The sequence below is a fragment of the Durotheca rogersii genome (assembly GCF_024521655.1).
Source record: "Durotheca rogersii strain YMJ 92031201 chromosome Unknown GGS23scaffold_32, whole genome shotgun sequence".
Classification (NCBI taxonomy): Eukaryota; Fungi; Ascomycota; class Sordariomycetes; order Xylariales; family Xylariaceae; genus Durotheca; species Durotheca rogersii.
In genome coordinates this window covers 349,686-366,964 of record NW_026251263.1, presented here as the reverse complement: position 1 = coordinate 366,964, position 17,279 = coordinate 349,686, and the positions used below count along the sequence as shown (strand labels likewise).

Genomic DNA, 17,279 nt, shown 5'->3' with positions numbered 1-17,279 from the left:
ACATACCTCCTCCCACTCATAGCAACAGAGGGAGAGGGAGAGAGAGAAAATCCGGGGAACGAGCCCTGGGATCGCTGATAGGAGGGTTGGCGAGGACTTGACGGATCACCTAGCATGCATCGAGTTTCCAACCGCTTGGCAAAGCCTATTAAGGGGAGTCTCCCTGCAGTCCCAGCTGAGCAGCCTGCGATCTGCGCCACCCGAGGGAGACATGTCAAGCCGACGAGATTGGACGAACTAGATACATAGACATACCCTCGCCTTCAAGGGTCTGAGGGTCAAGCTCGACTTTCGGCTACAACGCCCGGAGGAAAGCTAGAATAAGGTAAGTCGTGATGGGCAGCCTGGACGCTCATGAGCATGGTCTAAGCCTGCGTCTAGGAGTGAGTGAGTGGGCGAAACATCGCATAGATACTTACCTGTGAGTACCTACTTTCTAGATGCCCCTCGAAAGGCTGCGAGGCTGGCGCTCGCGGTTTGGTTGGTAGCAGTTGGAAGCAGGGGCTGATCTACTTCCTCCTTAACCTCGAATTAGCATAGAAACGTTCGACTTTGGGGGTAGCGAGGAAGGCAGATCTACACGGCCTCATGGCTCCACGCAGGGCATAGTAATAGGCCAAGTCGCGGAGACCAAAAGAGGAAGAGCCGGGGCATGAAGGATGTCGACCACATCTTGAAACGGTTCCCGTTTGGGCCTCAGGGACCCCGGCCGCATCTCCCTTGATGAAGATCAGCGGTGGGGGCGCATGTGATTGCAGGCCTCGCTGTTCAGGCAGCTTTAAGCATACTTGTCAACCCCCACGGATAGGTATACCCAGGCAGCGTTAACTGAGATTAAGTAGGTATGCGGGAAATCTTGGCCTCGAGGCTTGAATTCTAACACGATTGCCGATGTCACCAAGGAGCAAGCATTTGTTGCATCACTGTCGTCGAAGTCGTTGAGTCGAAGTAACCAAGAGTCGAGAGCGGAGAGAAGCCCGAACATTCCTAGCCAAACCAACCAGCAACCTATGAATCCGTCAATCTACCAACGAATTTGCCCATTCTCCTAACCCGCCTGCCTACCTACCCAGGTAAGCAGGTGGATGCTGCCCAGGCCAACAGTAGGATGTGAGTACTACGTACTCGTTATACCTATGAGTACTATTAATGGTGCTGACGGAACCTTCGGCCTTCCTTCGACTCTTGGGACGCAGCCAATTAATTATAGAACCACCATCTCTCAACAGGCCAGAACTCGGGAGCGCCGTCCAGGTACCAGTACTTAAAAATAGACGTGAGTTATTCCGTTGCTCGGAACCAAATTCGTAGCTGGTGCTGTAGCGAATGAGGGAGCGCTGAAGGATCGCCCTAGCTACTCACTGGCGAAGTCTTTATAAGACCCCGGCTGTCGCCAAGACATCGTAGGCATTCCAGCATTCTCACGGAAGCCTCTCGCCCTTCCGCGTCGCCTTCGCAACCTCCGACTGGGTCGTATCCTCGGCGTATCTCTGGTACGCGGCGATATACTGCTCGTTGTCGCTCCACGTCTCCCTCACGCTCTCGCGGGCGACCACCGCGTCGAACCAGCGCCCCCACCTCGCCCAGATCTGCGCGTCCCGCTCGTCGCTAACCTGATCCGCAGCCGGGATGCCTACACCACCGGGTTTGTAGTGGTCGATCAGAAACAAACGCTTTGCCCACGGTGCCAGCATAACATCGACGAGGCTGAAAGCGCGACCGAGGAACCACGGCCCGTCTTCTTCGTCCCCGCCGCCGCGATCGCTCCTCTCCTCGCCGATTTCTAGCATCTCCCGCACGAGCGTCCGGATGTGGCCCAGGAAATTCTCCCGCGCCTCCTCGACACTGTAGTCCTTCGCCGGCGTGTGCTGCAGGAGGCGGTAGAACGCGGGCACGATCTTATTACCGATGTGGTCAATCCAGAGCCGGCACCGCGCGCGCTCGTACGGGTCCGGCGGCAGCAGGGCGGGGCCATGCGCGCGCTCGTCGGCGTAGGCCTCGTCGAGGTATTCGCATATGATCACGCTCTCGTACAGGGGCCTCCTCTTTCTCGGCGCTTTGGCCTGGCGTCCGCTCCCGACCGGTACGGCCAGCGTCGGCACCAAGCCGCGCGGGTTCAGGGCCAGGAACTCGGGGGCCTTGCGGTACGGGTTGATCTCGATGTACTGGTGCGGGATGCGCTTCTCGCGCAGAACGATCCAGGCCCGCTGCACGAACGGGCAGAACCAACCGCCGTACAGCTTGAGGGCGTGCTCCCCGGCGTGGGCGGCGACGAGGCGGGCGGCCGCTCCCGTAGCGCGCGCGGGGAGGAGAGATGAGTCCACTGCCGCGGGCATTACTCCTATGCAGTGGCAAGGCAGATTTGAGAGGGGTGTGATGAAGGCTATTCGCTACGGTGATGAAACACTTATTAGCGCTCGCCTGAAACGAGGTACCTAAAGCCGTTTCGTCGGTAGCTGGCTTCTACTGGCAAATATCTAGAGAGGGATAGATGAGTGAGACGTGGGTAAGTAGAAAAGTGATGCGATGAATATGGGTGGAATGAGAACCGGCGCGATGGGCGTCAAGTCAAGCGGACATACCTGCAGCCTTCTATCAGCAAGACGATGACATCAAGGCAAAGGCAACTCATCTACGTAATATTAGGTCAACTACTGGTATATAGGCATAATCATCCAACGGATTCGTTATACGCATACGTTCGATGAAGCCCCTCTTAATGCAGATACAGAGTCGCCATCTCTGCCTTTCTTTTCACATCATCACCATCCCACTCACGCAATAGCCATTATATTACCTACCTTACCTACTGGCTTTTTAATGTCCGAGTCGCATCCTGTCCCCCACGATACGCTTATTCGTCTCTCATCTTCCTCCAGGTTCCCCGGCCAGCCAACCGTCTTCGCGTCGCCGCCTTACGGTTCATATCGGGGATGACATGCTCGCGGGGGCGCTCCGCCCGCACCGTCTCCCAGAAGTCGTAGCCACGCTCCCGCCGCTGCTCCCGCTTCTCCGAACGCTGCTCGCGCTGTTGCCGCCGCCGCTGCTTCGCCTGCCGCGACCTCTCTGGCTCCAGCTTAGCGAACTCCTGCTTCGTGTCCCGCAGCTTCGACCGCGCGAACTTGATGCACGCTTTAATGGCTCCCTGGATGCGGCCGCTGAACGCTGCGAGGAGCGTCACGATGATGAGCAGCGCCGACGCGGGTACTGCGATGTCGCGTTAGTCTAATTTTGCTCACGCTGGACGGGAATACGGTAGTCGGGGAGTCAACGTACGCGAGATGGCGCCGATGAGGCTGAGACTGACGAAGTTATCGTCCTCGCCACCCCATTCTTTGGTATTCATGCCAAATAAGCTAGTGAAGAAGCTCAGCGGGAGGAAGAGGACGGTAAATATCGTGAAGATCATGACCGAGAGATTCTGCGAGCTGGCTAGTTCGGTCTGCAGCCGCGACCATCGCACCTCGTCCACTTGGGCCTGGCGCTGCACCATCTCCTGAAGCTTCTCATACTGCACGCGTATTGTCAGCGACATAGCTCTAGCCTCGACGGCATCAGGCTTCGCAAAGGGCTTCTCACGTCTTTCTTAGTGCTATCCACGCGAGAAATCATATCGTGGACTTGCTTCTGGTAATCTTGCAATCGCCGCAACGCCTCGTCTAAAAATGCTCTACCATTCTCTGTGAAGGGTTGGAGGTCGGGTTTCTCGTAGTTCGCCTTCATCTCTTCGATCGTTGTCCGTTGCTCGTCGAATAGGATCTTCATCGTGTTGAGCTCGTCGTCCATATCCCGGAGCTCGAGAAGAGCAGACGCGTTCTCGCGGTTTTCCCGTTCGGCTTGTTGTAACTCGCGCCGGTGGCGCTTTTTAATGCTTTCGGTCCTGTTGTCTTCAGGCGCATCGGAATCGCTACCGTCGAAGACCTTGTCGCGAAACGTCTGCATTCGGAAATGCTTGAGCGACGAGGTCATCTTTTCCGTCTATGGGCCGTCAGCATCAGACATATCACAAGTTGGCGCTATACACACCAGAATTCCAATTGCCTCCTCGAAAATACGGAAAACATCCAGGTCTGGATGGGATGTCCGGTCGAGTAGCACGGTTACCGCATGAAGAGTGACGAACGCCGCGAGATCCAACGCGTTTTCGCAGCGGCCGCTGAGGTCTCCGTTCAGCTCGTTATAAATGCTGTTTCTTAGATCCGCTTGTTGGAACAACGGGCCCTCGGTCGGGTGAGACTCGCGTTTAGGGAAGAAAGTTGCCAAGGTCGCTAGGCAAGTGTAAGTCAACCGAGTCCCATGACAACCAAACGTAGTCCGCACAACGCCTTTTTGCGACGACGACGACAACGACGATGACAACTTACTTGTATCAACTGCCCACAACCATAACTGGTCTACCACGAGAACATTTCCGTCAAGGATATCATTTTCTAATTCAGAGTCGTCCTCGTCGGAATAGTTGGTTATATCCGTCTTCGTCAACGTGTTCACGTGAGATATCAAGCGAGCGCCCGGCGATGTAGCACTCAACGACTCTCTCCCGTCGCCGAGGTGATACATGTCCCGCTTGCGTTGGAAGGGGACCGCTATCCTTTCTTTCGTGAGTTTGTATAACATCTGATCGTCGTCTCGCGCGTAAGTATCCCGGAGTGACGGGTAGCCATACTGGTCCAGGGTCCTTCGGGTGTTCAGAGGGGGGTCGTGGCCAATGTATTCCCAAATCACCCGTGAGTCTAGCGACTCGAGTTCAGAAACCTCCCTCGGGACAGGCCTTGCCCTCCCGTGATTCAGCCTTCGCTTGATTATATTGCGACGTCTCACAACATTCACGTAAGTATCGTAATGAAGGTACGGGATATACAGATACAGATGCGCTGGGGAGAAGCCAGGACTCGGGCTCCTACCGCCGCCATTCGGCGACGATGGACGAGGAGAGCCTGTACTGCCATTAGTCGGCTACTCACCCGTCACGACACGCTTGGATAAGGAACATTAACAACTTACCAGCTTCTGAAGCAACAAAAGAACACCCAGGCTTCACGTAAGAGGCATGTAAGTTAGAATGTCTCCCTTGAACATGTTTATTGGCCCAGTTTTCATTACTGAGAAGTTTTGAATAGCTCCGGTTCTGGGTCTCAGAAAGCTTGTCGAATATTTTCTATGGCAAAGTTAGTGACGGCAAATCGATAACTCATCAGCATGAAGACGTATTTTCACCTTGACCCAATGCGGATTATTGAATGGGAGATGAATCCACATAAACTTTCTTCGAGAAGGATCTGGGCGAGAGAAACCAGCCGTGAGGTCATGAAGAGCTGAACGATGCCTACTACGAGACCTCCCCTCGTGAGTAGTACCATCCCCATGCGACGGCCTTGTATGTGAAGCAGGGTCCGACGTCCCGAGAGGAACACCGCTGCCTCCAAGGTCATTGCTGCCTCTCGTAGAAGACTGATGAGATCCTGGCGTCGATAGAGGGGAGACGGTCAGCCCGCGACTTCGTCCCGGCGAGACATCCGGAATAGGTTCTGTTGCAGCGCTTGTCATCGGCGGTCGAGAGGTATGGCTCGTCACGACGATCTCGGGCGACTGGCCACTGACTGGCTCGTTGTCCAAATTCCCCGGCGCGCCGCCGGGCAGAGCGGTACTGAAAATCCTATGACTGAGTTCCTGCATATTGTTCCAGATCCCGAGCGCGCTGGCCATCGGCGACGGGTCGGGTTGGGGCCGCTGAGGGCGCACCATTCCTCGACGCCGTTTAGGTGCCACTGTGCTGAGCCGCTCCTTTAGGCAAGTCTCAGGTCCCTTCGCGAAGAATTCCTTCAGAAAGTGCTTCGAGATGTAGAGCCTGATGTTTTTACCTTCGCTGCTGTCTGGGTCCTCGTAGAATCCGATCAGCTCCAGCTTGACCTTCGTGTTTAGAGCCAGCGGGGTATGTTCAAAGCTATTACTTAGATCCTCTGCCTTTCGGACCGCAGCCCCTAGATCAGCCAGGAATGAATGCATCGTCTGGATGTTGTTGGGTCCAAAAGAAGCGCAGCGCGCGTGGTCGCTCTCGAGGGAAAGCGCCTGCTCGCCTCTACTCCTGACCAGCCCTGATTTAATGGAGGTCAACGGCGCGCTGAAGTGGACTTCGTCGCGATCGGATCCGCCGAAGCCAGACAGCTGCGAATCGACAGTCTCGTAGAAGGTCCAAATGCGGAATTCACTCGCGATATCCATAAACTGGTCGTGCATCCTCAGTAAACCTCTATTTCCTAGCCGCAGCTCGCGGGCGACGGATTCGGGCAGCGGCTTTTGGAGGTCTAGCAGAGTTTGAATGCTCTCGCGAAGATGGGGCATCGACAGATAGCTGGAGCCGCGATGCGGCGTAGCTACGACGTGTCAGCAACAGAAACAGATGCCTACAGAGAACAAGAAGAGACGAGCATCATACCGAAAAAAGCGATGCCATGACAGTCATATATGAGAGATTGCAAGTCTTGGCTTTGGTAAGCCTTGACGAGCGCGTCCTTCACCACGAGTCCCCCGATGCTGTGGCAGATGAAGAAGATCGGTCGCGACTTTGTCTGACCAGCGCGTAGACTTCTCAGCTGCTCCAGCAGGTCGTCTGCGGCCTGGTCCAAAGTCGTGTCGTCCGAGAGCTCCCGGTGTCGGTATAATATCACTCGCGCCGTGTTAACCTCCTTCCGAATTCCCTGTCGAACCCACAAGGGAGCCGCTCGGGGTAGGTGGCGGTCAATGGTGGGCGAGAGGATGGTATTCCCCGGGAGCTCGCCGACCGTCGAGTATCTCTGCAACTCGGTCGATACAGGCGACCCGAAGAATCCCGCGCTGAGGGGATCCCGCGCCCAGGTGTCGACAGGAGAAGCGCCAATGCACGGTACGGCGATAATGTCCACCGTGGTCTTATTATAGCCGGTTCCGTCGATGTCGCCGTCGATGTAGGCGAATCCGGGCTCGGGATCCCAATGCGAATAACTGCTGCGGGCGGACTTCTCGTTATCGACTCCATCGCCGTAGTCGGAGCCATCGCTAAGAGGCGTCAGGTGGCCGCCAGCAGCATCCTGTTGCATGGCCTCAGGAGCGCTAGTAGGATGCGCCGTCTCCTGTATGTCCATCTCGGCCACCCTCGCCAATCTGTCCGAGTCTTCGTGTCCTAGCGTCGTCGCCATACTGGCCCGCAAGTATAGTGCACTACCTTACGACTCGATTCGATTCCTCACGATGGCGCGAATTGTTCTGTATCTAGTCACTCATGGCGGTCGCGTCACGCTACCAGCCACCGCAACCGGTCGAACGCACGGTCAAGGTAGGTATCTGGCGAGGGTGTTGAAAAAAAGAGAAAAAGAATATGGAAGAAGAAAAGGCGCCCAGCCCTCGTGAGAAATCAAGTTCGCTACAAGGCTCGGCATTCATACCCACCACTGTTATATGTCAGCTGCCTAGCTGCGGCTCTTCATACGCGCAGCCCTTCCCCAAAGACTCGAGGCGAAAGAGCATCGTGCGATTGGCGGGCGCGAGACATGCGCAACAAGAAGAGCATGGGGGCGATGTTAGAGGAGGATCCTCAGCTGACGGCCGGGGGGGTCAAGAAGGGTGCGGCAAAGACGGCAAGATCCCCCGATTCACGTATATATGCATGTAAAGGGATCATCTGCTATGAAGCCGACATAGCTGCTAGGTGACCTCGAAAGTAGCGGAATCCAATCCAGAAATATCCGAGTCCATCTCATTATCGCCAGGTTGTACGGATTTGAAACATTACCTACATTTTCGATCCAGCCGATCGAAGACGGACAATGAAGCATCACCAGTCCGTCCCATCTCGGGGTCATTCCGCACCTGCCAGGATGTCGCGTGTCCACCCTGTACCTAATAAGGATAAAGCGCGGTGGGAGAGGTGGCCTCAAGATATACACATATATGGGTAGTTAGACATGACACTCAAGTCTATAGGTACCACGTTGAACGACGAAAGGAAATGAAACTCTGTTCACTTTGCGAGGTAGGCCGCTAGCATGCTAAAGCCGACCCCGGAAAGCGAAAACATAGACATCGGGAATACGAGTCACGGGCGACAACAAGCTTCAATACGCACCCGGCTCGTCATAGAAGGCGACCCGATAAGTCTATAGAATGTCGGGTTCGACCCCGTCAGACTCAGCGCCGATCCGTACCCGCCCCGGCCCCAACCACGTCAACGCTGACCGACGCGCCGCCGCTCCCGTGTCTCGACCAACTAGCTGCGGCTCCCGCGGGAGCAAGCCGTTGCCACTGCGTGAGGCGCGCCGTGCCCAGCATCTATACACGGCGCGCTAGGCAACTAGGTAGGTAGATAGACGTGATAAACACTTACGACGGCGCCCGAGCTCGCCCTCCGCAATATTCCATCTATGCACCTATCCATCTGTCTGCTTGTACGACCCGCCTTGAGAAAGCCGTGATACCATCCCCCAGGCCTGCCACGTGCGTGTGTACGCACCGGAAGGGGGGCAGACCTGGATGCGGCCCCGCGACTCGTCGCCCTACCGAAGCTCGGCGCTGTCATCTCGCGCCCACAGGCGGGGGGCAGAGGTAAGCTTAGGCTACACACGCCGCGCGCACGAGTCTTGGAATATGTAGGTACGTCGAACCTCGTGCCGGGGTGTGGTGCTACGAGAGGCTGTGCGGGCGCGAGCAGAGGGCAGCAGGGTGTCGTGTGCGCGGCGAGGCGGGGATGTTCGCGATAGAGCGTCTACGTGCCGCGTGCAAGCGGATCGGCGGCCCTGCCCTTTCGTTCCCGTGCGCTGGACCGCCTGAGGAGCGACGCTGCTGCGATGGGTGAGTAGTAGTAAGAGCATCTGGCAGTTGTGGGCGGGAGGAAGGAAACTCGGTACGGAGAGGCTCGGCTACGTATTCCTATGCAGACGGGTGTGAGTGTCCCTGTGTATGTAGGTGTGGTCGCTCTAGTGATACGATAGCTTCTACTCGATGAACTCACGGCTCGACGGATGTAAGGACAGGGTGCCAAGCCTTGATCCAAGAAGGGCGCAGTCTCGTCAGTGCCTAGGGCCTTACGCTGGGCCACTCACGGTTTCTCGTGCCTAATTCTACGACAGCGTGTGAACTTGCCCTCGTCGACGTAGGCTCTGCCGTAACCAATGCGTACAGAACCTCCATGAGCACTATCAATGGTCTACCGACAGACACCGATGTCCGAGCGGCACAAGCCCGGGCACCGCGGCGTAGTCCTAGCGGGGTTTACCTAGTCGTGAATGAAGATGGGTCATGATGTCTTTATACAGTTGTCGCCGCGCCGGCCCTCGGCTGGCTCCTCTCGCACCGAAATGACGCTTATATACTAGATAATGTTACACGACCGGGCCCCGGTGAGAAAGTCTCCGCCTCTGTATTTTATTTTCTCTTTTCTTTTACCTTTTTACTCCTTCGCGTCTGGCGGATTCGCCGGCGGTGGTGGACTCTCCTTTGGTGCCGCCGCTGGTGGTGGTGGAGCGGCCGTCTCGGTAGCAGGCGGCGCCGGGGCGCTTTTCTTCTCGGTTTGAGCTTCTGCCTTGACCTCCTCGGCCGCGCTCTTCTTAGTTGCATCCTCTTCGGTCGCACTCCGCTTCGCTTCAGCGCCTTTGGCGGCGCCCTCCTTCGCGCCCTCCTCTCCGCCTGCGTTCGGCTCCCCGCCGCCTCCTCCGCCCTCACCTTCGCCCTCGCCCTTACCCTCGGCCTTGAGCCTCGCCTGGCGCGCCTTGTAGGCGCGGATCTTGCGCCAGCGGGCGGCGCGCTGGGCGTCGAGCGCCTCCTTGCGGCGGGCGATGTAGTCCTCGCGCTCGGCGCGCATCTCGAGGGCGATGGCCTTGGCGCGGCGGCGGCGGTGGCGCATGGCGACGCGCCGCGACCCCATCTTGCGCTTCTCGGTGCGCACGAGCGTGCCGAGCCGCCAGTTCTCCTCGGCGTAGGCGTAGCTGCCGTCGCGCCGCAGCCGCATCACGCGCTCGTCGCGCGGGTGCGGCCGCCGCCCCTCCCCCTGCCGCACCACCTCGATCGGGATCCCCGACGCCGACAGCTCCGGCTTCGGCTCCGGTGCCGCCATCGGCACCGCCACCATGTTGAGCCGCCGCTTCCGCATCGCGTGCGGCGGGTACGGCAGCTTGTCCGCCTTGTCGAACACTACCCCGATGTACTGCCGCTTCGGGTGCTTCGCCGGGTCCCGGTAGTACTTCACGTACCCCGTCACCAGCGAGAAGATCGTGTGGTCCCGCCCCATGCCGCAGTTCTCGCCCGGAAACCAGATGGTGCCGCGCTGCTTGTAGATGATGTTGCCCGGGATGACGTAGGAATCTGGGAACAGGAAAAAGATCTCGTTAACCGCATAGTTCTTCTCTTTTATTTCTACTAGTTTTTCTTCCTCCCTCCGTTCCCTCTCCTCTTGCTCTCATCCCGCTTCGCGAGTTCAGGACGTACCACCGGATTTCTTGGCTCCCAGCTTCTTCGGGATCGTGCTTGAGTCTCTTATCTTGTACGCGCCCTGAGCCTTGACGGTGGCGTATCTCCGGCCCTCCACGGCGGCGTTGCTCGCCCCTATCCTGAGCTGTCCCAGCGCATCCCGGAGCTGCCAGATCGCAATCGCCGTCACCGTCGCAGGCGTGGAGGGGGCTCTCGATATGCAGGACGAGGCAGCTGCCGCCATGGGCCACTGCAATTGAGTGATCCTCATGGCTGTGCCAATAGCTGGGCCAGCGTCGGGCCCGAGGTCAACTATTCTGTCGTCGTGGTTATACTTGCTAGGTAGTGTAGCTGTCGGGCACTTTGTGGGGTGGTCTGGTAGGAAAAGAAGCTCTCCTACCCCGGCGAGGCCACAAAATTTGGGCTTAGTCATCTCTCTTTACGGTGGTCGGAATTTGCAGGGATTACGATAAAGATAAGAGATAAGGATAAGGAATGGATCAAATGTTGCCAGCATTACCATTTCAAGGGTCCCTCTCACTTACGTAGGTACATGATTAATTCCTCTGTCCTTTTCGTGCCAGGCACCATGTAGACAACACCCTCTTCTCTTTACACCACGTACCACGCATCCTCGAGCCGTCCCGTCTGCCAATCCAACGTATCTATATCTCGCTGTCCCAGCTCCGACCCCTGGGACACAACTAGCTCACGTCGCCTCTGGGCCCAAACTTACCGCCCACAATGCGCCTCTACACCACCACCACGCCCCGGAGGTTCTCCTCGCTCTCGCGGCTGCTCTCGGTCCTCCTGCTCCTACTCGTCGGGGTCCCGGCGGCGCGCGCGCAGTTCGGCTTCTTCGAGCAGATGTTCGGCGGCCAGCAGCAGGCGCAGCAGCAAGCGCAGCAGCAGCAGCGCGGCGGCGGGGGGCCACAAAACGTGCCCAGTGACAGCTCCATCTACCGCAACAACTTCGATCGCATGCACTGCGACAACTACCTCTGCCCGGACACGCTGGGTGCGCTCCCCTCCCCTCTCCCCCCCTGCTTCCGCTCCTCTTAGGGTTGAAAAGAAAAAAAAAAAACCAATCGTGCAGAGAAAGCGAACTAACCGCACCCCCCCACGCGAGCCAGCCTGCGTCCACTTCCCGCACCACTGCCCCTGCCCCTGGCCCGCGAACGAAGACAAATTCGAGACCGGCGCCGGCCACCGCATCTGCGTCTCCAAGGGCGGCTTCCGGCCCGGCGAGGCCGCGCGCAAGGTTGAGCTCGCGCGCAAGGGCCTTCTGTAAACAACCCTCCTGCTTAGACTACCCCTTTCTCCCGCGAGTTTTGGGAGGCCTGCGGATGCGAATGTAGACGAATATGGAACGGCGGAAGGATGGGAACGGGTTGGCTGGCTGGCTGGATCACGTCGAGGTTGAGTGTATACGCCATGTTTTACGCTGCTTACCACCAGAGTCCCGGTGGCGACATCCCCGGAAACCAGGACGCGGGTCAAGGTCCGTCACGGTTTGAAGGTGTGTACGCACGCATAGCAGCCACGTATGCATTTCCTTGCAACGACAAATGCACAGACCGACGGGCGGTCGGATTGCGGGGAGTAGGATATTAGGTATATCTTGACAACCGCTCGACGGATTTCGCAGCCGCCTTTTCTACCCGATCGTCCGGCCGATGACCGTACTCTAGTTATCTAGAATAGACACTTTCTCAAACCCCTGGAAGGTAACGTGTGTTGTCTTGTATCATACGTACATATTGTGTGTGTAGGTATGTATGACTATAAGGGCTACATGTATGAATATCTAGAAGCAAAGCGACAACGACAAGAACCAGCCACCTCTAGAAGTTACAGCCGCTAGACACCTGGCTGTCGAGGTGGGAATTCGACATCTCTAATAAGTAATCGAAGTAGTGATCGAAGAGGGCAAAAGGGGGGGGGGACGAGGAGGAGAGGGAAGGGGAGGAGGGTGGGGGGTGGAAGTGAAGGGGAAAAAAAAACAAAAAACCAGTCTACTTTGGCTTGTAAACCACCACCACCCACCACCACCATCACCACGCTGACCCCCTACTCCTATCACCACCGCCGAGGTGGTATTGTACGCCTTGGGGAAAAGCAAACGAGAAAAGAGACGACGGCCAGGTAAACACAAGGTCAGGGTATGGTCTGTTCTACCCGGCCTATCTTTTGAAAGGAGAAAATAAAAACACCATCCAACATGCATATCTCCCTGATTCGCAATCACCGTTGTGCATGCAATCATCCCCGATTCTATTTGTCCGTGCCTACTACCCCTTCTATAGGACGACGGTGATGACACACGCACACTCACATACACAAGCACCCTTAGGAAGCACAGCCACAGGGAGATGTATGTGGTCCCTGGTACTGTTTTCCTTGCACCCGCTTAATCGCCAGCACCGACCTTAGCGCCGTTGATCCTCGGCACCGGGGGCACGCCGTTGCGGTCGGCGTAGTTATCCTTATCATCGTCGTCCTCGATCTCATCGAGCGATTCGGGGTGGCCGAGAAAGCGGGCGACATCTTTCATCTCGTAGTGCTTCTTCCGCAGCTGCTCGAACTTGCGGTGCTTCTCGCGCTCTTCGGGGGTCATGAGCAGGTACTCGTTCTCGGCATCGTGCTGGGGCGTCGCGTCCTCGTCGCTGACGTGCACCTTGCTCTTGCTGTGCCGACCGTTGTTGCGCGCGGGGCCGAACTCGTCCTCGGGCACCTCCTCCTCCGGCTCGCCGAGCGACAGGCCCGGGATCTCCTCGCGCCGGGAGCCCCGGCCGTCGAGGGCCATCTCGACGTCCTCATCCTCGTCGTCCTCAGACGGTTCATAATGCCTAGCGTACGGCGTCTTCGGCTCGGTGATCTTCATAGTCGACGTGCGCTCCTGCTCGGTGAGGTAGAGATTCGCCTCGTCCCATTTCAGACGCTGGTTGCCGTCGAAGACCTCGTCGTCGATGGCGGAGCCGTTGGCGGGAGCGCGCGACGACTGGCGGCGGGAGCCGGCGGGCCGGCTGGTGGTGCTCGAGGAGCGACGGTGGCCGGCGTTGGCCTGGGTGTTGGCTATAGTGAGCTCCTTGTCGGTGAGCTCAACTGGAGTCGGAGATGGCGGAGGTGGCGATTTCAGAAACGAGTTCTTTAAGATGCCTGATCGAGGCGGGGAACCAGCCAGTTAGCGCATGAAGCCCACTGTCGATCAGAGGCGCAATCTACGGCGGGGAAAAGAGTAAAGAAAGGAGACTGTGACGACGGCAAGAAATGACGTACCTCTGGGCCGCTTGACATCGGGGCTGGGAGGGACGTGAGGGTTCTTGGGACTCATAGCCACGGCTGCCATGTTGGGACTCTGGCGGTCGTACCGGATTCGTATGGTAGCTCTGGTGCAAGATTCGTGATAGTTGCCAAAGGGTGGTAAAAGAGACGGGTTGTGGTTAAAACCGTCGAGTTGAGGATATCATCAGGGACCGAGGTGGAATGACGATTCGTCGGGGCCCAACCGGGTAGAGACCTGAGCGGGCTTATTGTCGGTTATGCTCTGAATAGCAACAACCCGCTGTCCGGATAGTCTGTTATTTTGTTTGCCCCGGACCTGCGGGTCGAAGGGTTGTGTGTGCGTGTCTCAGTCTGTATCGGATGGACCTATACGGGTCGTATGTTTGGTTGTATGTTGGCAGATTTGTGGAGGCCGAGATAGCCAGATGATAGAAGGGGTCGGAAGGGAGCGTGAGAGGGCGCGGGGGAAAAGGGCACGGGGTTGAGAAACAGATGATGCCTGGGGGGCCTGCAGAGGAAATAATGGGCTAATGGAGGTGGGCGTCGTGTTATTTTCGACGGGCGACCGAGGTATATGTAAGCACTATATGTACGTATGTGAAATATATGTATGACGGGGGGGCGTGCGAAATGGGGGCGGGGACCCCTGCTAATGCGATAATATTGGGGGTGGCCGTTCCGCGCGATTCGGTAAAAGAGATATAGGTACCCAACCAGTTATGTATAGGTAGGTAGGTATGTATATAGATAGGTACTTAATGTGCCTATTAGGGTCTATGACAGCTGGAGGTGCCCGCGGCTCTCCGGGTTAGGCGTAGGCACGTATAAACGCGGTATTAGGCGCTGAGAGTATACCAGAGGGAGACAGGTGTGCTCCTGGTACGCAACACGGGAAGATGAGATGCAAAGGACTATAGATATAAACACCGCCCCGGGTTACCCGGTATGGAGGCGAAGCGTAAAAAGGGTGAGCGTGCCGCAGTAGCAAGTTTCTACTAGTGCACAACGAGGATGTAGGGATATAGGAAGCGTTGGCGTCGGCGCCCACAAGGGGAAAAGGGGGGAAATATACCTAGGTGGACAGATAGGTAGGGCAGGCAGGTTAGGTAGCCAGTCGCCTGAAGCAGGCAGGCAAAGCAACGGTCTGTATGTATTGTTGGCGTCGTATTCTCTCACCCATCGTGGCATTCAGCGGTGCACATTGATTACATTGCCCACCTACATATGTAAGTGAGCTTCCGTGCACCCCTCCCTTCAGCATCTTCAGCATCTTGGTTTCCCGGCTGTGCCTACGGGCTCGTGCTGTGGTCGTGCCGTGCTGTGCGAGGGCAAAGCATTTGTGCAATGGCGCATCGGGGGCATCGGTGTGCTGGCCATCTATCCGCGTGTGGTGACGGTGGTGTTGTCGATGCCATGTCGTGTGGCCTTCCCAGTGTCTCACCCGGTGGAGGGAAACCTGGTGACGGGTCCGAGATGGTATTCTCCCAGCCACGGCCAACGATGTGTATGTACACCGGTGTGTGCACGTTGTCCCCTATGCGACCACCTATATATACCCAATGCTGCTCTCTGCTACCGGTCATAGCTGGAGGCAACGTCTGGCGTCTGGTAGTTTATAGATATTATCCCTTTCTTTGTGGTGATATGCCCGACACCCTAATGTCGAGGGGAGACGATGAATAGGTACCTCCTACGGAGGCCAGGCTAGGTGCCTACCTAAGTACCTACCTTACCCAGACAGCCTGCACCTATCTCTTATCCAATCTTCAGGTGGTTGCTGCTGGGTCAGGCGGCAGGCCGCTGCTGACTGCGATGTACCCTGGGGACTGTGCACACATACCTACCTAGGTACCAACCCACCTACATACATACCTAGCGGTACCTAAGGTACCCATATACCGCCTATCACGGTTGCCCCGGCGGGGGAGGGGGCAGGGCGAGGGAAGCCACGGCTACGTCGTTACGGATGGAACTGCCCGACTGCGTATATCCGTCGTGGTTGCTGCAAGACTTTTGTTGATATCCTCGCACAGCACTGCGTGTGACGTGCAACGGAAGGTAGTTGCGGGGCTAATGCTGGGCGGTGCCTACCAATTCCCACCACACCTATCTAGAACGTTCCTACCGTCGCAACCTTTCATGGGAGCACCCGATCATCCTCTACAACCCCGCCAAGGTGTCCTCCGTGTACTGTCCCCCACCCGGCACAGGCGGCCTGGCTGCGCGTAGGTACCTGCTGGGTACACGTTCGGGTAAGAGACGGCAAGGTACCTGGGCCGCCGGCGTGTGTTGTCTCCAAACGCGAGCAGCTGCATTTCGCGGTGGACTATATATAATGGCAGGCACGAGCCTCTCCTCGGCGTTCTCGCTCGATCGAGCAATGATCACTCCATCCTCGCGTCACGTCCCGTCGCATCTGGATACGTACCTAACTACCTACCCCTAGGCAGCTCCTCTACTACTAGGAACAACCTCTTGGGGGTTGTTACGTATACAGCATAGGCCTCTACCCCGACATCCTCCTCTGCCCGGCCTATCTAGACATGTCCTCCTCTACCCCAGATATATCCTCTCCTCTACACGTGTTTCGCCCGCTGCTCCCCGTCGCATGCCTCTGATATGTGTATGTCTCCCTCGCCGGATCGCCTCGTCGTCGTCGCCGGTCTGCCGTTGACATCATCTCCTCCCAAGTGACCTCATGACGCCTCAGATTGGCCATTTCTTCGACCTCATTTCCTTGGCATCCCGGCCCCCCTCCACGGCGTCGTCGCATCGCCGGCCCAGCCGAGTGTGAGAGCCCAACGTCACCAACGCCAACCCCCTCAACCTCCCATCGAGAATCCGCCCTTCCTGACAAGCAGACATCGCACAGCACAGCACGCAACACAGCACAGGCCGGTCCCCTATTATCGCCTAGCTAGTGATGTGGTAATCGAGGTACCAGCACGGGTGTGCCGTTATTCGATACGAGTGGTATCCGATACGAGATGTCACCCAATAATACCCTCCGTGTCCATCCGCCTAATCCTACTCGTTTCGGCCTGCCAGGCCAGCCGCCCAGCTCATCTTCGTTCGGTACCTAATCTTTGCCTCCGGGCGTGTCTTTCGCAGGCTTACGTGCCTGTAATGCCCCGATACGGCTTGCGAACCTCTCCCCGCTAGGCTTGGCTCGCTTCTTTCCTGCGCCCCCCCTTTCCCGTCAACACGCTGAAGCAGGGCCATCTCGAAACACCAGAACTCGCCCAACCAATAGCTACCTACTTGTCGACATGCCCGCCTTCGAATATACCACGTAGGGTCGCCTCTCCCCTCGCATTCTATGCTTCGTGTCCGTGTGCACGAGCGAAGGCCGATTCGATTCCGCCGAGTCGGGGGCGCAAAATCACATTATCCTGCAACCCGTTACATGTCAGCCCAGCCTACCAACCCCCCTCCCCAGCCCTTCATCTCATCCCATCTCATCTCACCCCGTCCCACCGTCTGGTGGCACTTTTCGCCAATCCCTCGCTCGCCTTGCCCTGCGCCCGCAAATCGGGGAGAGTAAGATTTTTTTTCCT

The 17,279-nt window shown here is 57.2% G+C and overlaps 5 protein-coding genes across 5 annotated transcripts; 1 reads left to right on the top strand and 4 right to left on the bottom strand.

The window, feature by feature from the left end:
* Window positions 1–1,203: 1,203 nt before the first annotated feature.
* GGS23DRAFT_320635 (glutathione S-transferase) lies at window positions 1,204–2,595 on the bottom strand. The gene has a single exon (XM_051512881.1). It carries the CDS (start codon window positions 2,334–2,336, stop codon window positions 1,422–1,424), a length of 915 nt encoding a protein of 304 aa, XP_051368221.1. The 5' UTR covers window positions 2,337–2,595; the 3' UTR covers window positions 1,204–1,421.
* Window positions 2,596–2,617: 22 nt separating this feature from the next.
* Window positions 2,618–7,609, bottom strand: GGS23DRAFT_585717 (uncharacterized protein). The gene is made up of 8 exons (XM_051517400.1): window positions 6,437–7,609; window positions 5,218–6,374; window positions 5,005–5,158; window positions 4,365–4,937; window positions 4,027–4,268; window positions 3,580–3,978; window positions 3,277–3,511; window positions 2,618–3,207 (listed from the first exon to the last, which is right to left on the bottom strand). Exons 1-8 carry the CDS (start codon window positions 7,173–7,175, stop codon window positions 2,855–2,857), a joined length of 3,852 nt encoding a protein of 1,283 aa, XP_051368220.1. The 5' UTR covers window positions 7,176–7,609; the 3' UTR covers window positions 2,618–2,854.
* A 1,339-nt stretch (window positions 7,610–8,948) lies between these two features.
* Window positions 8,949–10,835, bottom strand: GGS23DRAFT_585713 (ribosomal L27 protein-domain-containing protein). The gene is made up of 2 exons (XM_051517399.1): window positions 10,456–10,835; window positions 8,949–10,332 (listed from the first exon to the last, which is right to left on the bottom strand). Exons 1-2 carry the CDS (start codon window positions 10,706–10,708, stop codon window positions 9,422–9,424), a joined length of 1,164 nt encoding a protein of 387 aa, XP_051368219.1. The 5' UTR covers window positions 10,709–10,835; the 3' UTR covers window positions 8,949–9,421.
* Window positions 10,836–10,936: 101 nt separating this feature from the next.
* GGS23DRAFT_585711 (uncharacterized protein) lies at window positions 10,937–12,157 on the top strand. Its single transcript, XM_051517398.1, has 2 exons — window positions 10,937–11,455; window positions 11,571–12,157. Exons 1-2 carry the CDS (start codon window positions 11,182–11,184, stop codon window positions 11,726–11,728), a joined length of 432 nt encoding a protein of 143 aa, XP_051368218.1. The 5' UTR covers window positions 10,937–11,181; the 3' UTR covers window positions 11,729–12,157.
* Window positions 12,158–12,669: 512 nt separating this feature from the next.
* Window positions 12,670–14,426, bottom strand: GGS23DRAFT_320565 (uncharacterized protein). The gene is made up of 2 exons (XM_051512880.1): window positions 13,717–14,426; window positions 12,670–13,596 (listed from the first exon to the last, which is right to left on the bottom strand). Exons 1-2 carry the CDS (start codon window positions 13,784–13,786, stop codon window positions 12,848–12,850), a joined length of 819 nt encoding a protein of 272 aa, XP_051368217.1. The 5' UTR covers window positions 13,787–14,426; the 3' UTR covers window positions 12,670–12,847.
* Between the last annotated feature and the right edge of the window lie 2,853 nt (window positions 14,427–17,279).

Coding starts and splice junctions, on each gene's coding strand:
- GGS23DRAFT_585713 (XM_051517399.1), bottom strand. CDS start 10,708: ATGAGGATCACTCAATTGCAGTGGCCCATGGCGGCAGCTGCCTCGTCC. Junction 10,333..10,455: donor GGGAGCCAAGAAATCCGGTG/GTACGTCCTGAA, acceptor TCCTGTTCCCAG/ATTCCTACGTCATCCCGGGC.
- GGS23DRAFT_320565 (XM_051512880.1), bottom strand. CDS start 13,786: ATGGCAGCCGTGGCTATGAGTCCCAAGAACCCTCACGTCCCTCCCAGC. Junction 13,597..13,716: donor CGATGTCAAGCGGCCCAGAG/GTACGTCATTTC, acceptor CGCCTCGATCAG/GCATCTTAAAGAACTCGTTT.
- GGS23DRAFT_320635 (XM_051512881.1), bottom strand. CDS start 2,336: ATGCCCGCGGCAGTGGACTCATCTCTCCTCCCCGCGCGCGCTACGGGA.
- GGS23DRAFT_585711 (XM_051517398.1), top strand. CDS start 11,182: ATGCGCCTCTACACCACCACCACGCCCCGGAGGTTCTCCTCGCTCTCG. Junction 11,456..11,570: donor CCTCTGCCCGGACACGCTGG/GTGCGCTCCCCT, acceptor CACGCGAGCCAG/CCTGCGTCCACTTCCCGCAC.
- GGS23DRAFT_585717 (XM_051517400.1), bottom strand. CDS start 7,175: ATGGCGACGACGCTAGGACACGAAGACTCGGACAGATTGGCGAGGGTG. Junction 4,269..4,364: donor GTTGTGGGCAGTTGATACAA/GTAAGTTGTCAT, acceptor ACACTTGCCTAG/CGACCTTGGCAACTTTCTTC. Junction 3,208..3,276: donor CCTCATCGGCGCCATCTCGC/GTACGTTGACTC, acceptor GCGACATCGCAG/TACCCGCGTCGGCGCTGCTC.